Below are 27,502 nucleotides of genomic sequence, written 5' to 3' on the forward strand. Positions count from 1 at the left end.
CCCTCCTCCCTTCCTGCCCTGTCTATCCTTTCTGTTCACAGTGTACTCCCCAAATTCCAGTTCTGCACTGCTTATAACTGTGTGACACCATGTAATTGTGCTATCTAGCATGAAGCTCTCTGAGCACTGCAAAATTTAAAAACTGTGTTCTAAATTCCTGGATGCAAAGAGGAAAATTTTGCCTCCTTACTACATGAAAATTTCTCAGTACTAGTACTATTTTTCTCCCCCTGAGAGCTGGTGAATGAATGCTGGAAAAGGTGCAGAAACAGTAACAAGGTTAGTTATTGGCACAAAGAAGTATTTTGAGAGAGAGAGAGAGAGAGAGAAGAGAGAGATTGTAGTTTTAAGCGCACACATTTGTAAGCAGACCATCAAGTATTGAAGACACTGAAAAGTTTTAGTAAATTAAATATTTTTTCTGTTGCTGATGGCACAAACTAGAGAACATATTCTTAAATTAAGCAAATATAGTATAGCTGTATTTAAGAAAATTCTCTTTTAGAAAGTTATTATTACCTGTTGGAACAACTTGTTACCTAAATTTTACATCTAGAACACTTAAGTAAAGAACACTCAAGTGATAATTTTTTTAAAGCTGTTACTAAAAAGTGTGGGTTCCTTGCATGGTTATATCTTTATTAATATTAATAAAAAACAATACAACACCAATGATATCATGATCTACTATAGAAAAATTAACTACACACTGATAATCAGACTTTGACTGTGTCTTAGGAATGCAAATGAAAAATTATGTAAATTATGTGCTGTGATGAAAAATATATGGAGAATTTGTATCTTTTCTGAAATGGTATGCCAGCAGTTATAAATCCACAGCATTGATTTTATATCAGAAAATAAAATCTCCTTATAACATTTCAATAAAATGAATGTATGCAGACTTAGTATAGGAACTCCCCGACTTACATAAGGGTTGCGTTCTGCAGAATGCTATGTAAGTAAGATTTTACGTAAGTTGGGGAATTTCCCCCCATGCTTGTACAGCACTCGCAGCTGTGCTCGCTAAATTGATTGAATCAAAAAATAAATGTTCGACAAACATGTAAATAGAATTATTTATTGTATTTATTCAATTTTTTATCTCACATGCAGGAAAAATTACAAAAGCATGCAATTTAAAAATATTTCAAAATTATAAAATTACAAAAAAGAGAGGAGACAGGCATAACATCAGTAAGTTTTACCTCTCGAGCATCATTGCCAGAATCAACGTCTTCAGCTGATAAGTACACTGCTGCGGAGGTTGACGGCTGTGGAGATTTAGAAGGGGTCGGCCATTCAACCTTATGAAAGAACATATTAATGGATGACTGGACGGTAGCTTTTTTCTTTTCATCATAGATTTCTTTGTAGCAAGCAAGCAAGTATATCATTCACCCCTCTGTTAACTTTTAAGAATCGTTCGCTGTCAGGATCCATCTTCTCAAACCTCGCCATTGCTGATGCAATTTCACGAAATGCCATTGCCATCTCTCTGGTGATGAAGCGTCTCGGCTCCTCATTTGGTTCATCTTAAGCTTCGTCAGCATTTTCTTCTTTCACTATCACTGCCTACCAGTCAATAAGTTCTTAGATAATTTCTTCTCTTCTTCCTCTATTAACTCCTGCACATCTTTGGCATCAACCTCCAACTGAAGTAGCTCTGCAACCTTTACAATCTTATGTAACCTCTTCATAATTCGTCTTTTTTCAAATCCTTCGAAGCCTTTTACATGCAGTGAGCATATTTTCTTCCATCCACCATTTAAACAACTTTTAGTAATTTCTGACCAGGCCTTATTAAGATGGCATGGTAAATATTGTAAGATTTCCAAAAGTCTCTTACCTTAAAATTTTTCTCATCGTCTGTCGCAGACAATGGCCGAGCAAATGTTTTGCACAAATAGTATGCTTTTAAATTCGAAATAACACCCTGATCGATAGGTTGGTTGAGTGAAGTTGTGTTTGGTGGTAGAAATATGACTCTCACGTTCAAATTGAAATCATCTAGATGCGTAAGCTGTCCAGGAACATTATCTGATAGAAGCAAAATCGTGAAAGGAACATCGTTGGCTTTACAATATTTTTCAACCTTGGGAATGAAGTAGCATTTAAACCAATCCTCAAAGAGAGATATTGTTATCCATGCTCTCTGGTTCGATCGGAAATGCACGAATAGGGTGGCTTTATTGATGCCCTTAAATGCACGAGGATTTCCAGAATAGTGCACAAGCAGTGCTTTTTAATCTGTAATCTCCCGCTGCATTAGTCCCAAGCAAGAGCATGGCCCTATCTTTTGACACCTTGAATCCTGGCATTGTATTTTCCTCTTTGGTAATATTAGTAAAATAATAAGAGGAGTTTACCTCAATATAGTGCGTAGAACTCTTCTTCAAAAAATCTCCCATAGTTGTGTGTATCGATTGTATACTGCTGGAGAGACAGGAAGTGAATGAAATAGTCAATAAGAGTTTAAAAATTAATTAGATAATATGAATCAGAGCTGTACTGCTCAATATATTCTACGTTGATAATAATATTAATAAAATAATAAGAGGAGTTTACCTCACTATAGTGCGTAGAACACTTCATTCTACGCACTATATTGAGGAAAACTCCTCTTATTATTTTACTAATATTATTATCAACGTAGAACATATTGAGCAGTACAGCTCTGATTCATACTACCTCTTTGGTAATGTATGTTTGATCCAGCATTTTTTTCCAATACAGAGCAGTCTCGTCGACTTTAAAAGTTTGCTGTATTGAATAGCCGCCTTCATCAATAATTTTTTCCAACACTTCACAAAATTTCTCTACAGCTGCAGAATCAGCACTGGTGACTTCGCCACATACTTTAACGTTGTGGAAACCAGCGCGATGCTTGAACCTATTAAACCACCCATTGCTTGCCACGAACTTGGGTTGCGGTTCACCGTACTTATCCTTAATATCTTTATAAATACTTGTTGCTTTTACTTTAATGGTCATTAGACTCAGGGGCACTCGCTTCTGAATCTGATTTTCCATCCATATTATTAACAGCTGTTCCATCTTCGATATAGCACCTGAATGTTGTTTTGTGATCACTAAGACCTAATTCCCTTGCAATAGATGACAAACTTTGTCCTACTTCGTACTTCTTAATCATTTTCATCTTCATTTCTAAATCAATTTTGTTTCGTTTCCTGGCACTACCACCACTTGCGCTTTCTGTTGGTCACTTTCCCTTCATCATTGTAATACATAAATAGGAATGAAGAGAAGTTTCTGAAAATTTGTTTTTTATATGATTGAAGATTTCAGTGAAGGGGAACACATTTCACCATAATAGTGTAAAACCACACAATTGCAGTTATTGGTATGACCGCAATTGCAATAAGATTGAGTTTACTACCCGTTTATAATTAGATGCACTAACAGAAAAGTCCAATAAACTGGAAAGTGCAAATTATTTTTATTTTATGGTCATGACCTCCAGAAACGTGCTTTAGAAAAATATCACAAAGGCATTCAAAATTGATTCTTATAATGGGAACGTAAGATAACGATGAAAGTATAGTGCAATTTCCATTATAAATATGACCTTCTAGAGAGATCAATAGCTTAGTAATATAGCAAAATTTTCAACTTCCAAGGACTTGGAAGGAATTGCAAAAAAAAAAAAAAAAAATTGTGTTATTGGGTTCATATTACGATATTTTCATGATACATTTATTCCTATGGGATGCAAAATACGTTTCCACAATTTTTTTAAGTTTGCACCGGCCGGCAAAAACCTATGTAAAGTCGAGTATTACATAAGTCAGGGAGTTCCTGTATTTTAAGAGTTGTAGATTATTGAGCGAATTCAAGGGGTTGAAGGAAATGAAATGCTAAAATGCAAATGAAGAGCTTACAGATTTCTTCCTCTCCTAGGAAAGAACTATTTCCTTTTCTTGCCCATCCTAATTATTTATTATTTTTTTATTTTCTATTGTTTGAGTGAGATATTCTAAGAGTTGCCAAATCAATAATTTAAGAGACAGAATTTTATAGAAAATTCATTCAAATTTTAAAATTTTCCTAGTTTGTGAAAAAAAATTACAATATATAAAATATTAATTTTTTTCCCTATCTGTTTATTAATCTAGGTTACTGAGTTGGTATATGTTCACAGTAAACTAATGATTGTAGATGATTGTGTAACTATCATTGGTTCAGCCAATATCAACGATCGCAGCCTTTTGGGAAGAAGAGATAGTGAAATTGCAATTATAATAGAGGATACTCATTTTTTTAAATCACAAATGAATGAAGAACCATTTGAATCTGGCTATTTTTCAGGAAGTTTACGTAGAACATTATTCAGGTATTAATGTTGCTGAATGTGCAATTTATATAATCTGTGTAGTGTGTTTCCCATAATGTAATAATGAGATTCTGATAGTGGTATCTGATTGATACACATAAACATAATTAAATAAAATAGAGCTGAAAAAAGCTTCATACTAAGAAAAATATAGATTATTATAAATAACAGGACTTGTATCCATTTTTAATTCTATATGTTGAGGAAAAGACACATTCCTTGATTAGAGGCAGGTCATTGGTTAACCTGATTGCCTCTCTCTCTCTAGGATAGAATCTAGGAGCCGAGAGAGGTTTGGAAGGGGAAATTAGATAATCCCAGGAGCAGCAGACTCTTTTTTGTGATAAATAACATAGGAATGAGTTTGGGAGGTATTGAAGTTAAATTTCATTATCCCACTGAAGAATTAGCTTGAGATTGGCATTTCAGGAATTAGAATATTTGAGAAGTCGAAGCTTCTTGTGCAGATCAAGGTTTCTCAAACTGGTAAGTGAAATGTAGTGTGCCACCATTGGCAAAACTGTGGATAAGATTTCTATTTGATGGAGGCAGATCATTAATACACAAGAAGAGAAGAGCAAGAGAAAGAACTGAACCTTGTGGAATGCTGCCAGCTGAGAAATTGAAAGAGAGCTATTAGCCATCACCTGCAGTGAGCAGGCAGAGAAAGAAAACTGTCTACCCAATTTGCAAAAAGTAGAGGGCAAACCATAAGGTGCAAGCTTGTTTAGAAGTCCTTTATGCCAAACACAATCAAAAACCTTCCTGTTAGGATCAGTTGCTTGAGTGCGACTGAAATTTTCCATTCAATTTGTCTAAAGATAGTAACATATTTTAAAATAGTCAAGATATCACTAGTGAATCAACCAGATGATTCAGTGACCACGATCATGTCACAGAACCATCAGGTTGTAACATAGATGGAATTAATTTAAGAAATAAACATCCAACACACCTGAAATGTGTGTTAGATTTTTACTGCATACATTAACTAACTTGTTAGGTATTAGCTGGATGAATAACATCAAATTTCCACGTAGAAGGAAAAACACTAGTGGAATAAGAAAATGTAAAAATGCAACACAAAACAGGAGTAATATCTCACAAGATTTGAGAACAAGTAGAGAAATGCCATCAGGACCTATACCTTTCTTGGCATCAAGATTATTCAGGATTTTTCTAATGATGTTTCTCTGTCAGAGGACCACATGAAACATTGAATGGGATATGTTTTGTAAGTCAGGCAGTAATTTACCAAGTTCATTGATACAATAGTTAGAGGGGAAAGTAGGATACTACTAAGTCAACTTTATCTTTAGCTGAGTATGTCGAGAGTCATCAGGTTGTAATAGAGGTGAAACTATGAAGGGACAGAAATTGGGGCCAATAGCTTTTGCCAGAAACCAGAAGGCTTAGCTACCATTTAGAAATTTTCTATTCTTAGCCTGTTCAAAATTGAGTTTGAATCGATTAATAATTTTTTACAACTGTTGTGAGTTTGTGTAGACACAAAATAAAGCTGGAGATTTGTATACAAGCTAATTGGGTCATATGCTATGTTCATATTTTGCACATTTATTGCAAAACCAAGGTTTAGTTAAAGAATGAGATTTTAGAGTGGAATAAGGAATAACAGATTTCATCCCTACAAAAGTAATTTCACTTACAGAGTCTGATTAGGATTATAAGATTTAAAACAGTAATCCGACCATGGAAAATAAAAATATAAATCTTGCAGATCATCCCATTTCTCATTCTTTTAATGCCAAAGAACACAAGGCTGAGAATGATAATGGGAGAGAGGCTCCATCAGAGAAGAAACCATTACCAAGTTGTGATCTGTGAGATTCCTAGAGGACCACTGACGTGGACTGTGTAATTTGGAGGGTTGTTGGTGATTTAAAGATCAAGAAAATTGGGTATTTGATTAGGATTGTCTGGTATTCTGGTGGGTAAATAAACAAGCTGTGTCACTGTTAATGCAGCCTACTACCAAGTTGTGTAAGGCAATCACAAAATGTTTCACCATCTCAACCAACTGTGTCCTTGTAACTAGAAAACTGAAGTCAGTTGGAGTTCTGAACATTAAAATGTTAGGAAAGTAAGAGATTTAAAATTAGTAAGTCTGACAGAGAATATCAATGGAAGTACTATCAGCACAAGTAGTACCTTTGAAGCAAAAAGATTATAGAGCCAATGATTAGAGTAATTGAGATAAGATGTGGTTGTGTCAACTAATAATTAGGATTCTATCAGAAGGAGTAAGTGGGTTTGGCAGATTGCAGGTAGGTAGAATTGGAATCATTTAGATTGGAACTGAGGCCACATATATTTGTGGAATGAATTAGTAAGTTTTTGGGAAGTTGAGATCTTTTTACAGATAAGTTTGTTCTGTTAGTTTGACTACACTACTAATGATTCTTTGTTCATGATGAAGTGAAAGTTGTGTGTGTGGGAGAGGATATGTTGTATGAAATGATAAAATTTTTCAATATGGCAGTACACAGGGAAAGATAATAACCAGCTCCTCAACATAATGTAGCCTTGGCTATGCCGCTGCACGCACACACGCACTCTCGACAATTCAATCTGCATAGAGATTTGTCATATATCACCCCAGGGGCTCATATCTGGTGAGTATGGATTTGGTGCACCCAGGGTCCTCAGCTGGATAATATCGTCATTCTTCTCTTTCTTGGTGATTCCTTTCTACTTCTGAATCTCTCTCTCTCAGGGTAACTTGGGAATTTTTTTCGTTTGGCTGGTGCAGCATAATCCTCAGGCTTCCTTGCACCATATGGCTAATAATAATAATAATAATAATATTCCTCAGAGTTGTTTGGCTGCTTAGAGATTCAATTCAATCTGCTTAGAAATTTTTGTCATATTACTCAGAATTGTTTGGCTGTAGCATCTATCATCTTCCCTTTTCTGCAAGTTGTTTCACTCCACACTGACTCAACATCAGTGTTACTTTGATCTGACTCAGAAATATTTTTGCCACCTTTAGGCAGCATTTGATGAGAGGCATAAACTCCCCTGATCCTCCCTCCCTTGAACACATAGTATCAGTTGAATTGATTTTCTTTATCACATATCTCTGATGGCACCATGTCTCAGTAAACTCGGTGACATCAGCATTAATTGACTTGATCAAAGGCCCAAATTTGGTAACATTTAATTTAGTAAGTATTTGTGGCATTACTATATCGAAAACAGTCTTAACAAATTAAGTTTTGTTAACAGCCCTGATACACCGTTTATAGTTACTTATAAGTATTTTCTAGTGATCCAAAATTATTGATAGATTTTACTTCAGTTACAGTTTCACTTTCAATGTGTAAAGCATTTGATGTCTAACGGCACAAGGGGTTCCCTCCATCTCCGCATCGCATTGTATGCATTGTAGGTGTAATACAGAGGTCTGTGAAAGCCAGAGATTTATAAAAAGTATATGGGCAGTGTCCTGTTGTGTAGTGTCATGGTATGTTGTATCTTTGACCATTTAGCCATTGGGCCCCTGGTGGGAGCCCCCCCCATTGCCCACACTTGCCCCATGGAGGCAGGTCAGGGTACTCAGTAGCTTTATATTCAACACTCTGGCAGGCCCTGCCACCTAGTTTCTGGAGATTTCAGTGGCTAGGGGCTAAAAAAAAAAAAGTAATGTGTGGGGGCTTATCACTTTAGTAATGCTATTCCAAAAGAATTAAAGGTTGATTGAATTTTGGGTTCAGGTTAAATTTAGTCTGAGGGCTGACATACATGGTTGCAAAAGTTAGAGTGGGGAGAGAGAGAGAGAGAGATTGAAGGCTCAGTGGGGTGACAGGTAGAAGTATTGGGGCTACAAGGAAGGCACCCCCCAAGTTTAGCAGTGGTATGAACCACCAAAGGGAGAATGGGGTAGCAGGAGAGCGAGGTGACGAGTCGTCTCGTCTCCCTGCCAGGAAGGGGAGTTAAAGAGTGCTTGGCTTAGGCCACCAAAGCCAGCCACTGTTCAATCTTCATTCAGTTCTTTTGTCCATCTTCATGGTTTCTCAGTGGGGGGGCAAAGAAGTTGTCCTCCCCCCTGTCAGGGGAGATGATTTACGATTGCAAATGTAGAGCTGTGTTTCTAATTTTCATCCTGGGGAAGAAGAGAATCTTCTCTCAACTCGAGCACCTTTTCAGAAATTGCAAGAATTTGCTAAGTATTTAAAAGAAGACGAAAGGTGGTTCACTGAGATTATGAGAGTAAAAATTAGTACTAAAGTGGGAGTCAGCAGAAGACTTTTTTTTATTAATCTATAATTTTTTTTTTATTATTATTTTTTTTTTATCCCACATATTGTTTATTATTATATATATAGAAGGCCGCCGTAGGTGCATATGTACACATGCCTTAAGTGACCGGGGTTCAGGCCTCTGACTGCTGAATACGGTGCTGTTTCTTGTATTCTGTCTATCTTGTGAACTCCTCTGACCGTTTGGTCGTCCCGGAGTATAAACAGATAATTTATTTTTTTATTTTTATATATATACACGTTTATTTCTTTTTATTTATTTATTATTTTTTTTATTATTTTTATTTTGTTATTTATTTTTTATTTATTATTTTATTACTATTATTATTTATTTATTATTATTCTATTTATATATATATTTTTTTTTTCTTTCTTCTTCTCCTCCTCTGGAGTGGGCCCCCAGAAGAATCTGGCCCAATCAGTATAAATGTCCAGGAAGATGATCCTGGCTCACTTTTTGGCAACCTCAGGTGGGTCAGAATCTCAAATTGAGACAGTATGAGCACTATGGGACTGGCCCACCTTCCCGTGGCGTGAACGAGTACCCAGAATCATTCCTCCAGGTAATGATGCTTCTGGGTAGCCAAGCGGCCAGACACAACAACAGGGGACACGTCACACACATCTGGCCCATTTGTAGTGATACTGTTCTTCACAGAGATACGAGGCAGAGTTGAACTGACATTCTAGGAGCTGCCCCTTACAAAAACACATGTCCACATGCCAGGGGAGAGGAAAGGAAGTGGGCTGGCTAGGGTGCTTGGCTCAGTTTGCCAAAAGGTGGGAGGCAGGTGCCTCATTAGAAGCTTCATCACACTAGCTCTCTCTCTCATAGTGCAGACTCTGCTGTCTTCCTGGGGCTTCCTTCTCATTTTTATGGCTATCATGGTTGGTTGAGTTGTTGTGCAATCGGGTTACATCTTTGCTTGTAGAGGTCTTCTACAAATTTGGAGAAAGCTATATATTTTAGGTGCCTCCGTAGCCAGGTGGGAAGGAGCAGCAGTGCGTAGCACACGCTTCTTGATTAGACCGGGGTTCGAGCCTTCACCATCAAATACGGAGGATGCGGAAAGGTCAGGGAATGACCACCGCATATTCCCGAAGGCACCTCCGTAGCCAGGTGGGAAGGAGCAGCAGTGCGAATCACACGCTTCTTGATTAGACCGGGGTTCAAGCCCGTCACCACCAAATACGGGGGATGCGGGAAGGTCAGGAAATGACCACCGCATATCCCGGAGCAATATGGCCTTAGTTGCTAATGCTCCTAAAAACCAAATAACAAACAAACAGCATATTTCCGAAGCAATATGGCCTTAGTTGCTAATGCTCCTAAAAACCAAATAACAAACAAACAAGCTATATATTCTTATTTGCTGTCAAGATGGTTTTCCCGGTCTCTAGGCAGGAAGATGATCCTAGTGATAAGCTGGCAGCAGAGGTCATCATAGAGCTGTGACATTCATGCATAAATGGTGCCAATTCTCCAACTCTCCACAGCAGCAGCAGGCAGGATCGTCAGTAATGCCCAGAGCTGTGAGTTCGGCTCTGAGTCCAGTGAATAGGAAGGTTGAATGTAGTCTAGTGAGAACCATGGTGGTACTTTCGGGAATAATTTGTCACACATTTTGGAGGAATTTTAGTGATTTCTCCTTTGGGGATGTTGTCCCATTGGGATTGCCAACTTTTTGTGAAATGTGTAGTAAGTTCCTTCTTTTCCATCGAGCGACTGATTGCAGGGTCCGCATTGAAGCCCACGAAGGAGCATGCTTTACCTTGGGATAGTTCATAGAGGACTCCACATCTTGCCACTTCGAGATCGAGTGGGAGGGTTCCTTCCAGCACCTGCAAAACATGAGTGCGTACTGTTCTGCAGGCCCAGGTAATAGCTAGTAGCTCTGTGGGTGGATTCTAATATTCTATGGTTGACTGCCATGGTGACTTTGAAGTATCATACTCCTGAAGCGTAAGTAACTATTGGAATGAAGGCAGCTTTAGAGAAGAGCTTGAGTGTTTTGCAGTCCAGTCCCCAGTCCTTCCTAGCAACCCTGGTGACTAGGGCCGTGTAGCATCTGATTTTTTTCCTGATGTACTGGAGGTGCACCTTGAAGGAGAGAGTGTGATGTCGAGCATCATTCCCATGTACTTGAGCTATTTAGATAGCCACAGTGTGGTTGTGCCGATCTTGATTTGAGGAGGCCTTCTGTAATCAAGAGTTCCCCGAAGGAGGATGGTGTCTGTTTTGGTCTCCGAAATCATGAGGAGGTGTGTCTTGGCCGATGTTTGCAGGATTTGAAGGGCATGGTTTGCCTTCCCTTCAAGTTGTGATCTACTGTTTGCAGCCACCATAACGATAAGGTCGTCTGTAAAGACTTGTGAGGAAGCTTCGCCAATGTCCATATTAACGAACTCGCCCATAACTATGTTCCACAATGTTGGTCCTAGTACAGAGCCCTGGGGGGCAGCCTCTATGGAGTCATCTCGCAAGCAGTCTGTACAGGGTATTTATCTTGATATCTGTCTGATAACTTTTGATTATGTTGTAAAGATTTTTAGGCATGCCAGTCATCCTAAGTCGAGCCAGGATGCTCAGCCACCAGAGAGTGTTGAACGCCCCGGCAAAGCCAATGGAAATGTCCAAGAAGTATTTTTGATCAGTGGATGCAGCCTGTGTCAAGAGATTTTGCAGAGTGTCAACCGTTGACATTCCCTGTTGGAAGCCAAATTATTTTGATGATGCCAGGTTTGCTTGAAGGTAGTAATTTTGAATTCTGGTCAGAAGGAGCTTTTCAAGAAGTTTACTGCATACAAATAGTAGGACTATTTGTATGCAGTAGGACTTGCCTGTAGGACTTTGGTTGTTCTGGGGGCTTGTTGGGATTTTTGATGATTAGCTTGACATTAGCTGTCTTCCATTCTCTGGGGAAGGTTCCAGTTCTAAGGCATAAATTATAGAAGTTTAGGAGAAGATCAGGGGCTATGTCGACTACTTTCTTAACAATCTCTGGTTCCAGTAGATCCGGGACCAGGCATTTTTTTCTTTGATGAGGCATGCGGCCGCTTGGAGTTCCTCCAATGCAAAGGGTCGTTTCCTGGCACCTGTCCAGTATTTGTCGTTTTCCTGGAAGATAATGATTTGTTCTGGCATTTTGTGGGTTTACGTGTGGGTGGAATGTCACATCCAGTATGTTGTTAATTGATTCCTCCCATGAGTTTGTGACTTCTCCTAGCAGGCTCCTGGTAGTTGCCATCACCTCCCCTCTGGGGAGCTTGTTAGTGGTCACTTTATAGACCACCTCCCAGAGGTTGGAATTTTTGACGAGGTTTCCCAAGATTGTTGCTTACTTTGGCGGATGAGTAAGGTATATGCATTTCTTGCCTCCTTTTAAGATTTACCAAGTACATCTACTTCCGGGGCAGGCCACGGGCTTCTGGCTCTTTTGTACTTCTTTCCGAAGTCTTTGAAGTTCAGGGTTCCACCAAGGGACGCCACCTGGGGTAGGCTTCCTGGTTTTGATTGCGGCATTTGTCACTTTGGTGATGATTGCAACAACTGTTTTTTGCAGTTCATCCGGGTCCTGGGTTGCATCCATATTTGGTTAGCGAACATTATTTTCAGTGGTGATGTTTTGGAAAAAGATTCCAATCAGCTGTGTGTTATGGCATATCTATGAAGCATTCTTCCTGTAGAGTGATGTCTCTGGTAGTCTTGGTTTAATTGGAAGGTCAGGGCCGTGTGGTCGGACGTGGTCCAAGCATCCTAAACCCTCCAATCAGTTGTGTCCTACTGTGTTCCTGGTTGCGAGGGATACATCAATAGTGGACTCCCACCTGAGGTTACAAAAGGTTGGTAGGTTTTTTGGTTTGTTCAACACAGAGAAGGTTGAGGTGGAGAGGAATTCCTCCAGGCACTGCTCATTCCTTGTCCCGTCTATCCAGAGTGTGACTGTGCATGCTGGCGATCTACAGTTTGCATCAACTCCTATAATTATTTTTTGGTCAATGGAGGATGTTTGTGACGTTTTTGAGATACCTGGTGGCTGCCATGATGTCCTCACCTGGTTGGCAGTAGAGCACAATTACACAGAAGGCCCCTAACACTGATATGACGTATGCACATGCCATCCAAGCTGTGCGGAGGTGGGTGATTCTGGTTATTGTAAGATCCAGGTTTCTAATGACTAAGTGGCCCACGGGGTGGGCCACCATAGTCATTAGAAACCTAGTCATTAGTCATTACCGTATGCACTACTTTGTAGTGCATACGGTAATGCACTACAAAGTAGTGCATATGGTAAGTTCAACTTAAGTTCAACAACCAAATTTACAGTGCTAGCAGACTTGGTCTTAGTAATGTGCTTAGGTACCACATGGTCATTTGAAACTTGGTTAGGGATATGGTTTCATAAGTTTCTTATTGATTGCTTCTGGTTTGGTTTGGTGTCTTTGTCAATATCGTATATTATGATTGAAGGACCCTTTTCTTCTTGGGACTCAGCTTTTGTCCTAATGTTCCAATTTTGGGGATGTCCATGATCTGTTTTATGTCCTCTGTTGTCGCAGTCTCGATAACCACCCCTGGACTTCTAGTCTTCTTTACTGCTTTGATTCTAGTGGTTCTTAGGTCCTCTGAGAAATTCTCAATTAGTATTTGTTTTATGCTTTCATTGGTCTGGCTGCCCTCTTTGTTTAGGTGTCTGAGCACCACCAAGTTGGGTTGGTGGGTAGTAACTTTTTCCTTTGGTTGGGTCGGCTGATTTGGATACCTGCACTGAGTGGCCATACAGCCACTCAGTGCAAGTATCCTCAGCACGTCTGCATAGGAAGGAGTGCGCTGTTGCATGTTTATTGCTCTTTCTTCGGTGTAGGCCTAATTTGGCTGTGGCCTTTTCTGATTCCAGGTATGTTTTATAGAGGATGGATTCAAGTTTGGTCCATAATGTGACTATTTGACCTCTGAGGTCTGCAGACACTCTGTTGCTTTGTTCTCTGAACAGGTCTTCCAAGACTGTTTGAAGTATAAGAGCCTGATCCATAGGCTGCCCTTCTGGGAGGGTAGGGTCCAACGGGTTTCTTTTGGCTTTGTTTCTTCTGGTTTGTCAACTTGTTGGGAGTCAATGACATCCAGAATGTCGTTGGATTCACTCTAGCTTCTGGTCTCCCTGTTTGTCTTTGGAACTACTTGTTTCCGATTTTTTCTTTTGGCTGGGGGAATCGGCCTTGGATCTTCAGGGACTCCCTGGTGGTCTGTGGTTGTCAGTTCATGGTTGGAATCCAGTTGCAGGATTTCAGGCTGCCTGTCGTTGCTCCTGGGGTGATTTGCTCGTTTTGGATTTACAAGTGTCCGAATAATTGGGTAGGTTTCCCCTTCTTGTAGGAACTAAAATTCTGAATAAAACAAGGTATCACACAAGTCCGTGCATTTAGAGTCACCTCGTGGAGTGCTGGCGATGTTTTGGGCTATCCCCTGGGTCACTAATGAGGGGGGGAGAACAGCTGGGTGCAAAAATGTCCCTAGGAAGATGGAACTAATTTCTTATGGGGTTTTGGAGGCTTCCAGAGATGTTGGCAACAGTAATTTTTTCATTGGTTGCACAGTTAAAAAGTTTGAACTCACCATGAACATGGACAGTTTATGGTGGGGGGGGGAGTACAGAGTCAATGTTTCTGGTTTAGATAACACGATTTTATACAAGTTCGGCAGTTAGCAGCACAGTTTGGTAGAGCAGTCTTTCTGCCCAGTTTTAAACACAGTTTGGGCACCTCCCAAGGTCAAATGTAAACTACCAACGTGACTACTGCTTTACATCAGTGCCTCTCTATGGTCCTGCCTGCCAGGCACATGGTGACCATTGTAGTCCGGCAACAAAGGACATAAATATAAATGCTGGTAATTTACTAAATTCCCAGTAGATAGTAAACTAATCTCAACCTAGGGAATCCCCTAGATAAGCTCTTTCAGGTAGAATACTTTTTTAAACTGATTACGCATTTTAAACTAGTAATTTCCACAAAAAATCAGGATCGCGAAATAACGTGTCCAGACATAACCATATAGTGGCTGTATTGACTTTTTTTTTACTTTCAATGTGTAGTGTAATCAATGGTTTCACGCAAGTGCCATCAGAGCGGGAGGGTGCAATTTTAACTTTGTCCCATGCCATTGACCTGAGCCAACTGAGTGCCGACTTTCCTAGCACCCCCCCCCCCAAACTAAGTTTCTCTGAACCTTTAAAGCCTCCTCAATGGCATTAGCAAACCACTTATACCTTCTCTGTTTAAGTGAGTACCACAATAAATTCCATCTACTATCTAAGGCTGACTGTGGAAAGAAAAATAATGCCTCATAAGTCTAGCAGAACCCCTCAAACCTAGAGTTAATCCATGTTAAATAATTGATATTGTATATTCTCCGAAGGTAGAATATACAATATTCTGGGTAGGGGACATGTGCCCCTACTCAGAATATACAATATTCTGGGTAGGGGACATGTGCCCCTACTCTGAATCTGCCACTGCCTCTCTATGCCACAGGGAAGTAGGCCACAACTATTGTGTACCATCCCACATTGTGGACAAAAATCTTGCACCCACTAGAGGTAATGTGAAACCAGTGGGTGCCAACAAAATCCTGTATTTTCGGTGGCCCAAACTGAAGGCACCAGCAATAATCTCACCCATCAACAAAAGTTAATGGGACAAAAAAGAAACAGAAATTAAAAGGATTTAGGATAGACAGCAGAAGAAAAGTTCACAAGGACAGATAGATAGAACAAACATGAAACAGTAATCCTGCACAGTAGGAGTTTCTGTGCCAACATTGTCAGAAATGCAGTCATGGAAATCTTGCAGAAAAATATACACTAGGGAGATTTCTTCTAGAATATAAATTTTATGTTCTTCAGTAAGCTAACTAATTGTCAGAAGCAATGGGTCTAGTAAGGTTTGTTAACGTTACCATGCATATACTAGAACCATTATGATATTAAATTATTTGTTACTTTGTCAATTTTTGCTCCCAAGTGGACATATGCTGGATCTGTCCACCATTTGTCTTTCTTACAGAATGTTTCCTGCCTCCCACACAATTGAGTTCCCTGTTAAGACTGCCATTTAATTTAGCAATACATGGAAAATGTAATTCCAAATGGTAAGCCTAAATATGAAATTTAAAAAATGGCACGTGCCATAGATGGTTTTATGTGAAACAATCTTCACGTTTCTTTTAGATATTTTGATTTGTATATGTTGATTACGAAATAATATTAAAACATGGACATATTAACATTACTTGATACACTTTTTGATGTGAAAACTTCTATAGTGCCACCTAACAATCAAGTGTAACGAAAATGCGAGATGAAAAAAGAAATTGACAAATATTTGTATTGTTGCAGTCATATGACAAATACTTGTACTGTTGCAGTCATACTATTCAACAAATGGGTAATTGGCTTGGATTTCACTAACCTCTTCCAAGTTTAGTATGTTTTCATAAAACATCTTTTGTGCATATAAGGTACACATGCAGTTTTATTTTTTTATCGTGTTTTTCTAATTTCGTTTGATGAAATTCAAACAAATGCCATTTGAATTTTGTTTATCAGTTCACTAGAACTCGAGATATCGTACTGGTCACGAAAAATTTATCATGTGCTCTGATCGCATTACTAGTGAGTGCTCAGCACAGACTAGTGGTAGGAGTGTGGGAAGTGCCTCTGGTGAAAGCCACAGATGACGTTGCTTCCATGACATTTTTTGACCAGTCAGATTTAGTTGCAGGTGCCCCCAGAGGTGTTTCACATCAGTAACATGAATAACCATAATAAAATATTTTATTAACAGCAAGTATTAAGGTTCTCTCATTATTTATTTATAGAGAGCATTTGGGACTGTTGGAAAATCCAGATGATAAAATAGATGTATCTGATCCTATTTCTGAACATTTTTTCAAGGATGTGTGGCTGAAAATAGCAACTCAAAATACAATAGTTTACGAACGTGTACGTATAGTTTTAATTTTAATATTGTATACTCTTGTAAATTAGCTGAAAATTACTAGTATAATTTTACAAAAAGAACTGTTTGGGAAATTCCAAGCTATACCTGATAGAGTTGAACTAAGATTACAGTTAATTGCATAAAAGCTAGCACATTTTCCAAACAGAAGTTATCACTTTACAATCCAAAGAAAACAATAAGAAAGCAATCTCACTTTTAAGGGTCTCCCCCCCCTCCTCCCTCACTGAATTGCACTTAAAACTGATTATGAGTATGCATACTGAAATACTGTTCCAGAATGAATTCAGGCCGTGCACATCAGAATAGTAATCAAATTTTATACCTGCCTGCCTATGCTATTATAATGTGGTTTGCCTGCCTAGAGACCACCGCACATTTGTTACCAGATAATTTCAGGAACACAGAAAGTGCTGTAACTCAAAAACAAATTTATTTTTGGCTTACGTTTATGTAAACTTTTTTTATTGTTTTTAGGTCTTAAGTTTATCCTGAAAGTATGGCCCACATGTTATGAAACACCTTGTATATAATACAAGTACAATAGCAAAATAGAATTGGTTCAAAGGGTCGTAGCATCCTTAGCCAACTTTGGTTTGGCACCCATGCCTATCCCCTTCATATGCTGAAAAAGATTCATCAGTTCAAAAATAAAATAATATAATTTATTAAATTAAATTTTCTGCTTCAAAGATTAACTTTTCTTGCTTTAGTAGCTGTAAATCTTTGGATTATTTCATCCGGCTCTAAACCATTGACAACAGTATAATCAAATGATAAGGTTGCCAGTCCATTGAACCAATCTCGTGTCATTGTGGAATGGAGGTAGGTTTCGATTAACTTCATCTTTGAAAAAGCTCCCTTTAGCACTGGCCACTGATTCTGGCAATGTTAAAAGAATTCTCAGCACCGTGAAAAGATTTACTAATGATGCCATCAAATTGTTCGAGCACATGAATTGCAAGAGATTCAGTTGAGAAAATTGCCTTTGAAATGGTTTTTTCACAAATATTTTAATTCTTTGTATTAATCAATGATGAAGATGAGTTTACTGATCACTAGCTATACACAGAATTTCTAAATCCATGTAGGAATTTATGGTTATGCTTTATGACCAACTCAAACCTGCCTTTCAGACTGGATTATACTGTCTAAATATTTTCTTTCTATTTTGGGCAAATTCTTGTTTTTCTCAAATTCAGGTTTGATTTCCAATTTCAATTTGCAACTTTTTTTTTTTTTTAATCATCTTTTTTTTTTTTTTTGAATCATCTAGAACACTGCTTTTATATTTGAGAAGCCACAGCCCACAAAACAGATTAAATTAGCATTAGCATTAGCAGAGGCATATGATGCAAGAAAGCAAGCTTATTCAGCATCAGCCAAAAAAAAAACAAAAAAAAAAAAAAAAAACCCACTCCCATTTCACCCCTCCGTTCGTTCGAAATACCTGTCCAGTTGAGCTTTAAATTTGTTTAGGCTATCAACTTCAACAACCAGTGATGGAAGTCGGTTCCACCAACCAACCACCCGCTGGCCAAAGGCAAATTTCCGCACATCTATCCGACATCCGTCCTTCCTCAATTTGAATTTATGCCCTCTGAGGTGATTATTCTGAGAAAGATGAACAATCCCATTGGCATTGAGCATGCTCAAACCATTCAAAGCCTTATACACCTCTATCAGATCACCTCGCCGGTGCCTAGTCTCCAGACTCTGTAATTTGCAAAACTTAAGCCTTTCTTCGTAAGAGCAACCCTTTGTTCCATTTACTAATCTTGTTGCCCTTCTCTGTACCCGTTCCAGCAGCTCTACATCCTTCTTGAAATGAGGCCTCCAGACCTGTATACAGTACTCAAGATGTGGCCTTACCATTGCCTTATACAAGGGAATAATCACCTCCTTATCCCTGCTAGAAAAATTCCTGTATATCATTGACAAGACACCATGAGCTACTCTTGCAGCTCGTCTGCACTGCTCAGAGAACTTCATATCTGCCTGCACAATTACCCCCAGGTCCTTTTCATTCTCCACCACTGTCAGTGTAGTACCGCAGAGTTGATACGTTGCTCTGGGGTTACTGTTTCCCATATGCAGCACTTTACATTTGTTGATGTTAAACCTCATTTGCCACCTCTCAGCCCATCTGTTCAACCTGTCCAGATCCTGTTGCAGCAGCATAGCGTCAGTATTGCCCTTAACGACCCTGCCAACCTTTGTATCATCTGCAAACTTGGACATTAAACTTGATATCCCATCATCAATATCATTCATAAACACCGAAAACAACAACGGACCCAACACTGAACCTTGAGGAACTCCACTAATAACATTAGTCCACGTTGAGCAGTGTCCATTGATTACCACTCTGTCTTCTGCCACTCAACCATCCCCTTATCCATAGCAGCAATTTGCCTCCAATGCCACACTGCTCCAATTTGTGCAGCAGTCTTCCATGTGCAACAGTATCAAAAGCCTTTCTAAGATCCAAATATATAATATCAAAGTTATTCCCTGCATCCAGTTCTTTTGTGACTACATCATAGTATCCAATCAAATTGGTCAGGCAAGACCTGCCCTTAACAAAACCATGCTGCGTCTGAGCTATAACTGAATTCTTGTCTAGATGATCCTGCAGTGCTTCTTTAACCAGTGCCTCCATTAATTTACCTGGAACAGAAGTTAAACTAACAGGTCTATAATTACTTGTGTCAGCCTTTGAACCTCCTTTGTGAATTGGGGTCACATTTGCACATCTCCAGTCCATAGGTACCTCCCCTGAGTCCAAGGAAGCTCTCATAATTATGGCTAAGGGTTTGCTTACTTCCTTTGCTGCCTCCTTTAATATAACTGGATAGATCCCATCCACCCCAGGTGCCTTTTTTATGTTTATCCCCAACAATCTCTCCTCCACTTTCCTCTCAGTTATTACAAAATCATCCAGCTCACTGCCAATGTTTACTTTACCTACATCATTCTCCTTCCTGAATAACTCCTCATGCGTGAATGTAGATGCAAAATACTCGTTTAGATTGTTAGCCACCTGAGCAGGATCCTCAACTGTTGAACCATCAATATCCAGTGGACCAATCTGATTCATCCCTTTCCTTTTCGAGTTCAAGTATGTAAAGAACTCTTTTCTGTTTTTCTTTGCATCCTTTGCCAAGGATTTTTCATAGTCTGCCTTTGCCTGCCTAATCTCCTTTGTGACTTGGTTACAGACCAACTTATATCTATCATAGGCTTCCATGTCACCCATTAATTTGTATGTATCCCATGCATTTTTCTTCTCTGCCACATGTCTCATTAGTTCATCTGACAACCATTTAGGCCTAAACCTTGAACAATATTTCTTAGTTGGTATGTAAAGCCTGGTAGCCTCCAAGATTAGTTCCTTGAATGCTTCCCATTTTGAGTTTGCTGTTGGTAACATCATCAGTTGGTCCCACTGTATAGAATTTAAATACTGTCTCAGACCATCATAGTCGCCTTTACGAAAACAAAAACCCTTCCCTTTACCTCTGATGGTAGTTACCTCCTTGAGTAAATCCCACTTCAACACACTGTGATCACTGCCACCTAGTGGTTCATTTATCTGCAGGTTCTTAATGCATGAGGAATCACTACTGATAATCAGATCAAGAGTATTGCTCCCTCTCGTTGCCTCACGAACATGCTGATGTAGAAAACAATCATCCAATAAATCCACAAAAGCCTTGCTAGTGTGCGAGTGACCAACCCACAAATTCCAGTCAATATCTGGGAAATTAAAGTCCCCCATTATAAGACTCTCTGATTTACTGGCCCACTCTATTTCCCTGTACAATATCTTATTATACTCATCAGAGTCATTAGGCCTATAGCACACTCCTACTCTCAATTTTGATTTACCTATGCTTATGTCACACCAAACTGACTCGACGCTGCCCTGTCCATCGATGTCGACTGGCTTCACTTCCTTGGACTTTATGTGTTTCTTAATTAATAGCATAACCCCTCCTCCCCTCCTGTCCTGTCTATCCTTTCTATACACATTATATTCCCCAAATTCCAGTTCCGCATTACTTATATCTGTGTGACACCACGTCTCTGATATCCCAACAATATCTGCCTTTGATGTTTTGAGCAATACCTCAAATTCATCAAATTTATTTACCAAACTCCTAGCATTGGTATACACGCAGGTATACATGCACCTGTTTCTATTCTTAGCTACCCTAACACAACCCATGTGTTTACTTGTACCGCAATGACTACCAGCAGTCTCTGAAATATCCTGCATCCTGTTTTTCAGACTTCTGCTCATTTCAATAGAAGCAGTGCAAGAATCACTTCCACCTCTGCCACTGGCTACTGTTAATCTATTAGTCCTTGTATCCCCCCCAACTAGCAGTTTTCCGACCCACCTAACACTGCCTCGACAGCATCAGCAAAAATTCTTGCACCCTTTCTATTTAAGTGTATCCCATCCCTGTAGAAGCAATCTCTCCTGTTAACAAGTACAGTCCAGGCTGAAAAAAATTCTACCCCTTGAGCCTTGCACAATCCCTCCAGGGCCGAATTGATCGACAAGGCTCTCATCATATACTCCCTCCTATCGTGTCTGGGCAGAATTGCAGACACTTTCAAGTTCAACCCTAATTCACGGCTTTTTTTCAACAGTGACCTGTACTTGCTAAGTAATTCCGCTGGTCTCCTACTCTTAATATCATTAGTGCCAACGTGTACAACTATATCACCTTTTGTGCCCTTAAAAGATGATATCCGTTCTACAACGTCATCAACCTTTGCCCCTGGCAGACATACCCTGGTCCTATTCCACCTATCCTTTTTACAAAGGATGTTCCCCGTTTCCCTGACAATAGAGTCACCAACAACTACTAGTTCCTGTGGGACCAGCGCATTCTGCCTAGGGGGCTGCTTCTGTGTTGCCTGATGACCAAGTGCAAGCTCTGGCGTTGATGTGGGCAGCTGAGAGCTTGATGGGCCCCTCAATTTATTTCCTTCGAGGGCATCCACCCTGTCATGAAATATATTAATAACTATTTTTTAAATACAATGATATGTAGTCATAATTAATATGTGGTATACATTGGTTTGTTGTAGGTGTATCATATTTCCCACTAATGTTAATATGACTGTTGCCTACTGCAAAAAAAAAAAATTGTTTTAGCATTAAGTCCCAGACCACAAATTGGGAAACACTGATCTAGAAGGCAATTAAATTATCACCTGTTCTGCAATTTTTAAGGTATTCAATTGATTCTAAAAGCAGGGAGACAGGTTGTAACATTAAAATAGATCCCTTAAAGCAGCAGTTCCTAACCTTTTTTGACTCGCAAATCCCTTTCAACGTATCGTGAACCACTAAGTCTGTATTCTCTGAAATCATATAATTCTGAATTTTTATTATCAAATATTTCCAGTACTACATTTTTATAAGCGTAATATTGCATAATAATATAAAATTATTATTAAGTGCTGTACATAACAATGGTCTTTGAGAGCGAAAAAAAATTTAATATGGAAAACATATTTATTTAACACGATATACTATAAGATAGTAAACTAATTATAAAGAATTGTGGCAGATATGGTTTATTTCGCTTTTGTTAGAAATTTTTTTAACTTTATATTTAATTTAATTTTACTTTATTCTATCTTTTTTTATTATTAGTTATGTTTTATAACCCTTTTACCACAGCCCCCACAAGCTTTTACACAAGCTACCTGACTGCTTTGTACAATCAGGTTCAAGATCTTTGGGTTATAATGTCATTTACTACCATTCTTTATTGGGACACAATGTATATATCAATGGCTTATCAGCAATTGCGAGGGACACCAATAATGATCAACAAAACATCTATTATTAACACACAAAATTGTCTGATCCATGACTGAACGGTGCAATACATATTGGAGTGTTTGCAGACAATCCTCCCCCCTACTAACATCCTGATGTGCATGCTCGCTATGTAAGAGCATGTGACCCAAAACCATAACTAAATATAAATTTTGAGCCAAACTGCATAAATTAATATTAAACTATTTTGTAGTTTACGAAAATATACCTATGTAAATCTAAGCAAATGCCACTACAGAATTTTTTAGTGCAAGCCCCCCCCCCCCCGGAACACTTTTGCGAACCACTGGGGTTCGGAACCGCTCCCTTAGAGGATTTTGCTTGTAATGTTTATTTGGCTCAAAATGTCATACCAAACAATTAGACAGCAGATAAATTTGCTTTAACAATATTTTCAATGGTCAGAGACAAAAATTCAGGCCCTAATTTTTCTTGTTTAAGAAAGGAATACACAGAATTCCTTTCTTAAACTGTTCACTTGTTTCTTGTTGATCGAGAGTGAGATATATATATATATATATATATATATATATATATATATATATATATATCTCATATATGCTATATATATATATATATATATATATCATATATATATATATATATATCCTATATATGCTATATATATATATATATATATATAGCATATATAGGCTATCTTAAGTCTGTTTGGCCTATAAACATTAAGTTAATGTAAACATATTAAATTACTATGAAGCAATCAATACAAAATGATAATGAAAATGAAAATATCAATACTAAATGATTATGTGCTGCAATTTTTAAAAAAACATTCCATCACATGGCCATCAATCCACTACTTCATCAGGGCTTTGAGCGGATCGATAGCCCGTCTGAAGGGATGTCCCATACCTACCCGTTTCTGTTGTCCCCATACCAGTTTTGCCATTCATTATTTCACTAATATATATATAAGCGATATTTTTAGATTAAGTAGGTTTTTTATTTAGCTTTAGATACATATAATGATTTTACGTTTAATTTAAGAATCGTTTTATAGTTTTTGGTTTGAAGTTAATTTTTAAATTTGTAAGTAACCGTAGCAACAAACTGGGATAGGTGAAGTTATTACTGCGCAGTCACGCTAATTGTATATAGTGGTGTGATGTTGAATTAGCTTCAGGGCCCGATATCCTATGTCAATGAGTGGGGGGGGGGTTTGGATTCGGGAGAAACCTTCCGATGGTAGAAATGATGGTAAAACGATGGTAGAAATGATGTTTAATATACATGAAATATGTTTATGAAGATGGAAGAAAATTACTATTACAAATGTTTTTACAATGTTTTTACAAATGTTTTTGCCATTCCTGGGACTGGGCCGGTATAGCTTTTCTAAGACGTAACGACCCATATATGTCCAATGGAATGGCTATTTACATATTTACAGCCTCCTACTAAGTGAATATTTACCCCGTGTCACTACGTGTGATATTGTCATGTTGTTTTGTGGGAGTAAGCTTCTGGTGGTATTTTTAAAAATTTAAGAATACCACCGGAAGCTTACTCCCACAAAACAATGACAATATCACACATAGTGACACGGGGTAAATATTCACTTAGTAGGAGGCTGTAAATATGTAAATAGCCATTCCATTGGACATATACGGGTCGTTATGTCTTATTATTATTATTATTATTATTATTATTAATAGCCATATAGTACAAGGAAGCCTGAGGCTTATGCTGCACCAGCCAAGAAAAAAAAAAAAATTCTGAGTTACCCTGAGAGAGAGAGAGAGAGCGAGCGAGCGAGAGAGAAGGGAATCACCAAGAAAGAGAAGAATGATGATATCCAGCTCAGGACCCTGGGTGTGCCAAGCCCATACTCACTAGATGTGAGCCCCTGGGGATATTTAGAAAAGCTATACTGGCCCAGTCCCAGGAATGGCAAAAACATTTGTAAAAACATTGTAAACACATTTGTAATAGTAATTTTCTTCCATTTTCATAAACATATTTCATGTATATTAAACATTATTTCTACCATCGTTTCATTTCGGAAGGTTTCTCCCGACTCCAACCCCCCCTACACGCATTGACATAAGATATCGGGCCCTGAAGCTAATTCAACATCACACCACTATATACAATTAGCGCGACTGCGCAGTAATAACTTTACTACATATAAAACAAAAAAGGGCTTTGTGTCACCTATCCCAGTTTGCTGCTACGGTTGCTTACAAATTTAAAAATTAAGTTCAAACCAATTCTTAAATTAAACCTAAAATCATTATACGTATCTAAAGCTAAATAAAAAACCTACTTAATCTAAAAATATCCCTTATATATATATTAGCGAAATAATGAATGGCAAAACTGGTATGGGGACAACAGAAACGGATAGGTATGAGACATCCCTTCAGACGGGCTATCGATCCGCTCCAAGCCCCTGATGAAGTAGTGGATTGATGGCCATGTGATGGAATGTTTTCTCAAAAATTTCAGCACATTATTATTTAGTATTGATATTTTCATAATCACTTAGTACTGATATTTTAATTTTCATTATCATTTTGTATTGATTTCTTCATAGTAATTTAATATGTTTACATTAACTTAATGTTTATAAGCCAAACAGACTTAAGATAGCCTATATATGCTAGCTTGATTACCTGATCCGTATACACACTAATACCTATAGTAAAATACCACTTAATTTAATTAATCGACCAATATTTAATCATATACGTATAAAATTGGTACTGTATAGGTATTCAAAGTATAGCAATAGTACCTCAATTTCCCTAATAGACCTTGAGGTATACCTCAAGATCTATTAGAGCAATTTGAAGGAAATTTAGGTACTATTACTATACTTATTCTTTCCTCCTTTCTCCTTATGTTAGCATAAGCTTTCTTTTGCACATGTATAAAATAAATAAAAAAAACACCACATCTGAAGTGAAAATTATTCATTTCAAAGCTATCTGTTGGGCTAGTTGTTATCTTGAAAGTTTAGCATAGGTTTCTCCTATATGTTTAATTATTTGGACCTAGTTAAACAGGCAGATAACAATCAGAAACAGATAGCTTTGCTAATTATTGGTGGGATATATTGAATGGTGTTAGCCCTCGACAAAGTGCCATTCAATGTATCCGATTATCAATAATTAGCTACATAATCATTATAAATTTATTTTATTTTATTGGTAATTATATGTTTATTTCTAGGGTATAGCAATGTAAACCAACACGGACTATCTTAATCTTTATAGGTTCTTTTGGCCGTATGGCCCACTGAGTACTTTTATGCCAATATTGTAATCCACTTTGAATACCTATATAATACCAATTAGATTACAGACTGATGTAATGTTCAATCTACAATTGATGGTAAAGGAGTAAACGAATACCACATTGGTTTACTCCTTTACCAAATTCTCTGGTAAAGCATTTTTTTTTTTTTTCAGCAATTTTTAATTATATGACAATGTATTAGTGATTCCTAATGAAACTGTGATACAATTAAACATTACATAATCAATAAAAATAATATAAATCAGAAACATGTTTTAAAGTTTATATTTAGAATAGTACTAGCTGGCTACTAGCTGAGTTCTTTGTCTATAAAATATTGTATCCATTAAATAAGTTCTCTGAAGAAATTGGTATTAGTTAAAAGAGTAAAATTACATCATATAACAGAGGTTTTCTCTCAATTATGAAATTAGAAAAAAAAAAGCTGGGTACTATTCCAATTTGTAAATGATAGTATAGGCTTGAAAACATATTTTTCTCATATATGTATACAATTTATATATATTTTTTTAAACATTGTTATGAATAAGCCATGTCGAATCCAATCATCCTCTCTTACACAGGTCTTCCAGTGTATTCCCAGTGATGAAGTTCGCAACTTTGATTCTTTGTGGAAATACCTGCACAAACAGGGATTGAACATTACAGATACAGAAACTGGTAGTAAACTTTTAGAAAGAGTAAAAGGTCATATAGTATTAATGCCACTTTATTTCTTATGTGAAGAAACTCTTATACCACCAAGAATAACAAAGGAAGGGTTAATGCCTAATTCTCTCTGGACATAATGTAGCAAATTATCAAAAATTAATTTCTTATTACATGATGGCTTTCATAAATATAAATGGTTCACAATAAAAATAAATTTATTCATGCAGGTATTTATATTAAGATGGTATGTTTTAGTGGCAAAGAGTTCTCTGTCTGTAATATATTGTATCCATTAAATAAGTTCTCTGAAGAAATTGGTATTAGTTAAAAGAGTAAAATTACATTATATAACAGAGGTTTTCTCTTGTTATAAAAAAAGAAAAAAGATTTCATATATTTTATTTGGGAAAAAACCATCAAGGTTTGTGTGTGTGTGACTCTTTTCCATAGTACATCCAGCTGGAACAGTTGTTTAAATTTTATACTGATTTATAATTTATGTAGTGAAAGAACAATACATCTTTATATCTATTTTGAACATTTCAACATCACCGACAATCCTGACAATTTTTTTTAGCTTTGTAGAGAATTTACTTTAATATCTTATATAATATAAGTGTAAATACACCGTAGTTTATCCATAAATTTAAATTTTCCTGGGGCACTAGATTTAAATTTTGGCTCTAGACAACACGTTAAAAATATGGACTCTTAGAAAGTATAAAGTTTTTGTTTCTCAGGGCATCATGATTCTAATATTGTATGTGTAGCAATCTGGTATTTTGCAGTGAAAAAACAATTGAACGTTTGTTTCCATTTAAGAACAGAATTTGGATGAGTGTTAATTTTCAAAGCTGGGTTTACAGGAAAGTGTACACGAATATGCAGTTTTTTGTTTAAAGAACATAACACTTATAGTTCTCCCATTCTTTTTAACATCTATTCGGAAATGATCTTCGACCAAACACTGGCTGACAAGAACATCGGCATAAACGTTAACGGACACTACATCAATAACTTAAGATATGCCGATGACACAGCACTAATAGCGGA

At 37.6% G+C, this 27,502-nt stretch overlaps 1 protein-coding gene across 1 annotated transcript in view; it reads left to right on the forward strand.

The window, feature by feature from the left end:
• The window catches only part of LOC150076348 (phospholipase D1-like), a 601,970-nt gene extending 575,384 nt beyond the window's left edge, over positions 1-26,586 (forward strand). The window contains exons 25-27 of the mRNA XM_090387327.1: positions 4,137-4,354; positions 16,511-16,634; positions 26,362-26,586. Of these exons, the coding sequence (XP_090243453.1) occupies positions 4,137-4,354; positions 16,511-16,634; positions 26,362-26,586 (567 nt within the window). The remainder of the gene's footprint in view (positions 1-4,136; positions 4,355-16,510; positions 16,635-26,361) is intronic.
• Positions 26,587-27,502: the final 916 nt, after the last annotated feature.

Source organism: Mastigoproctus giganteus, chromosome 13 (genome assembly GCF_048544385.1).
Source record: "Mastigoproctus giganteus isolate SK-2022 chromosome 13, ASM4854438v1, whole genome shotgun sequence".
In the NCBI taxonomy this organism is placed as follows: domain Eukaryota; kingdom Metazoa; phylum Arthropoda; class Arachnida; order Uropygi; family Thelyphonidae; genus Mastigoproctus; species Mastigoproctus giganteus.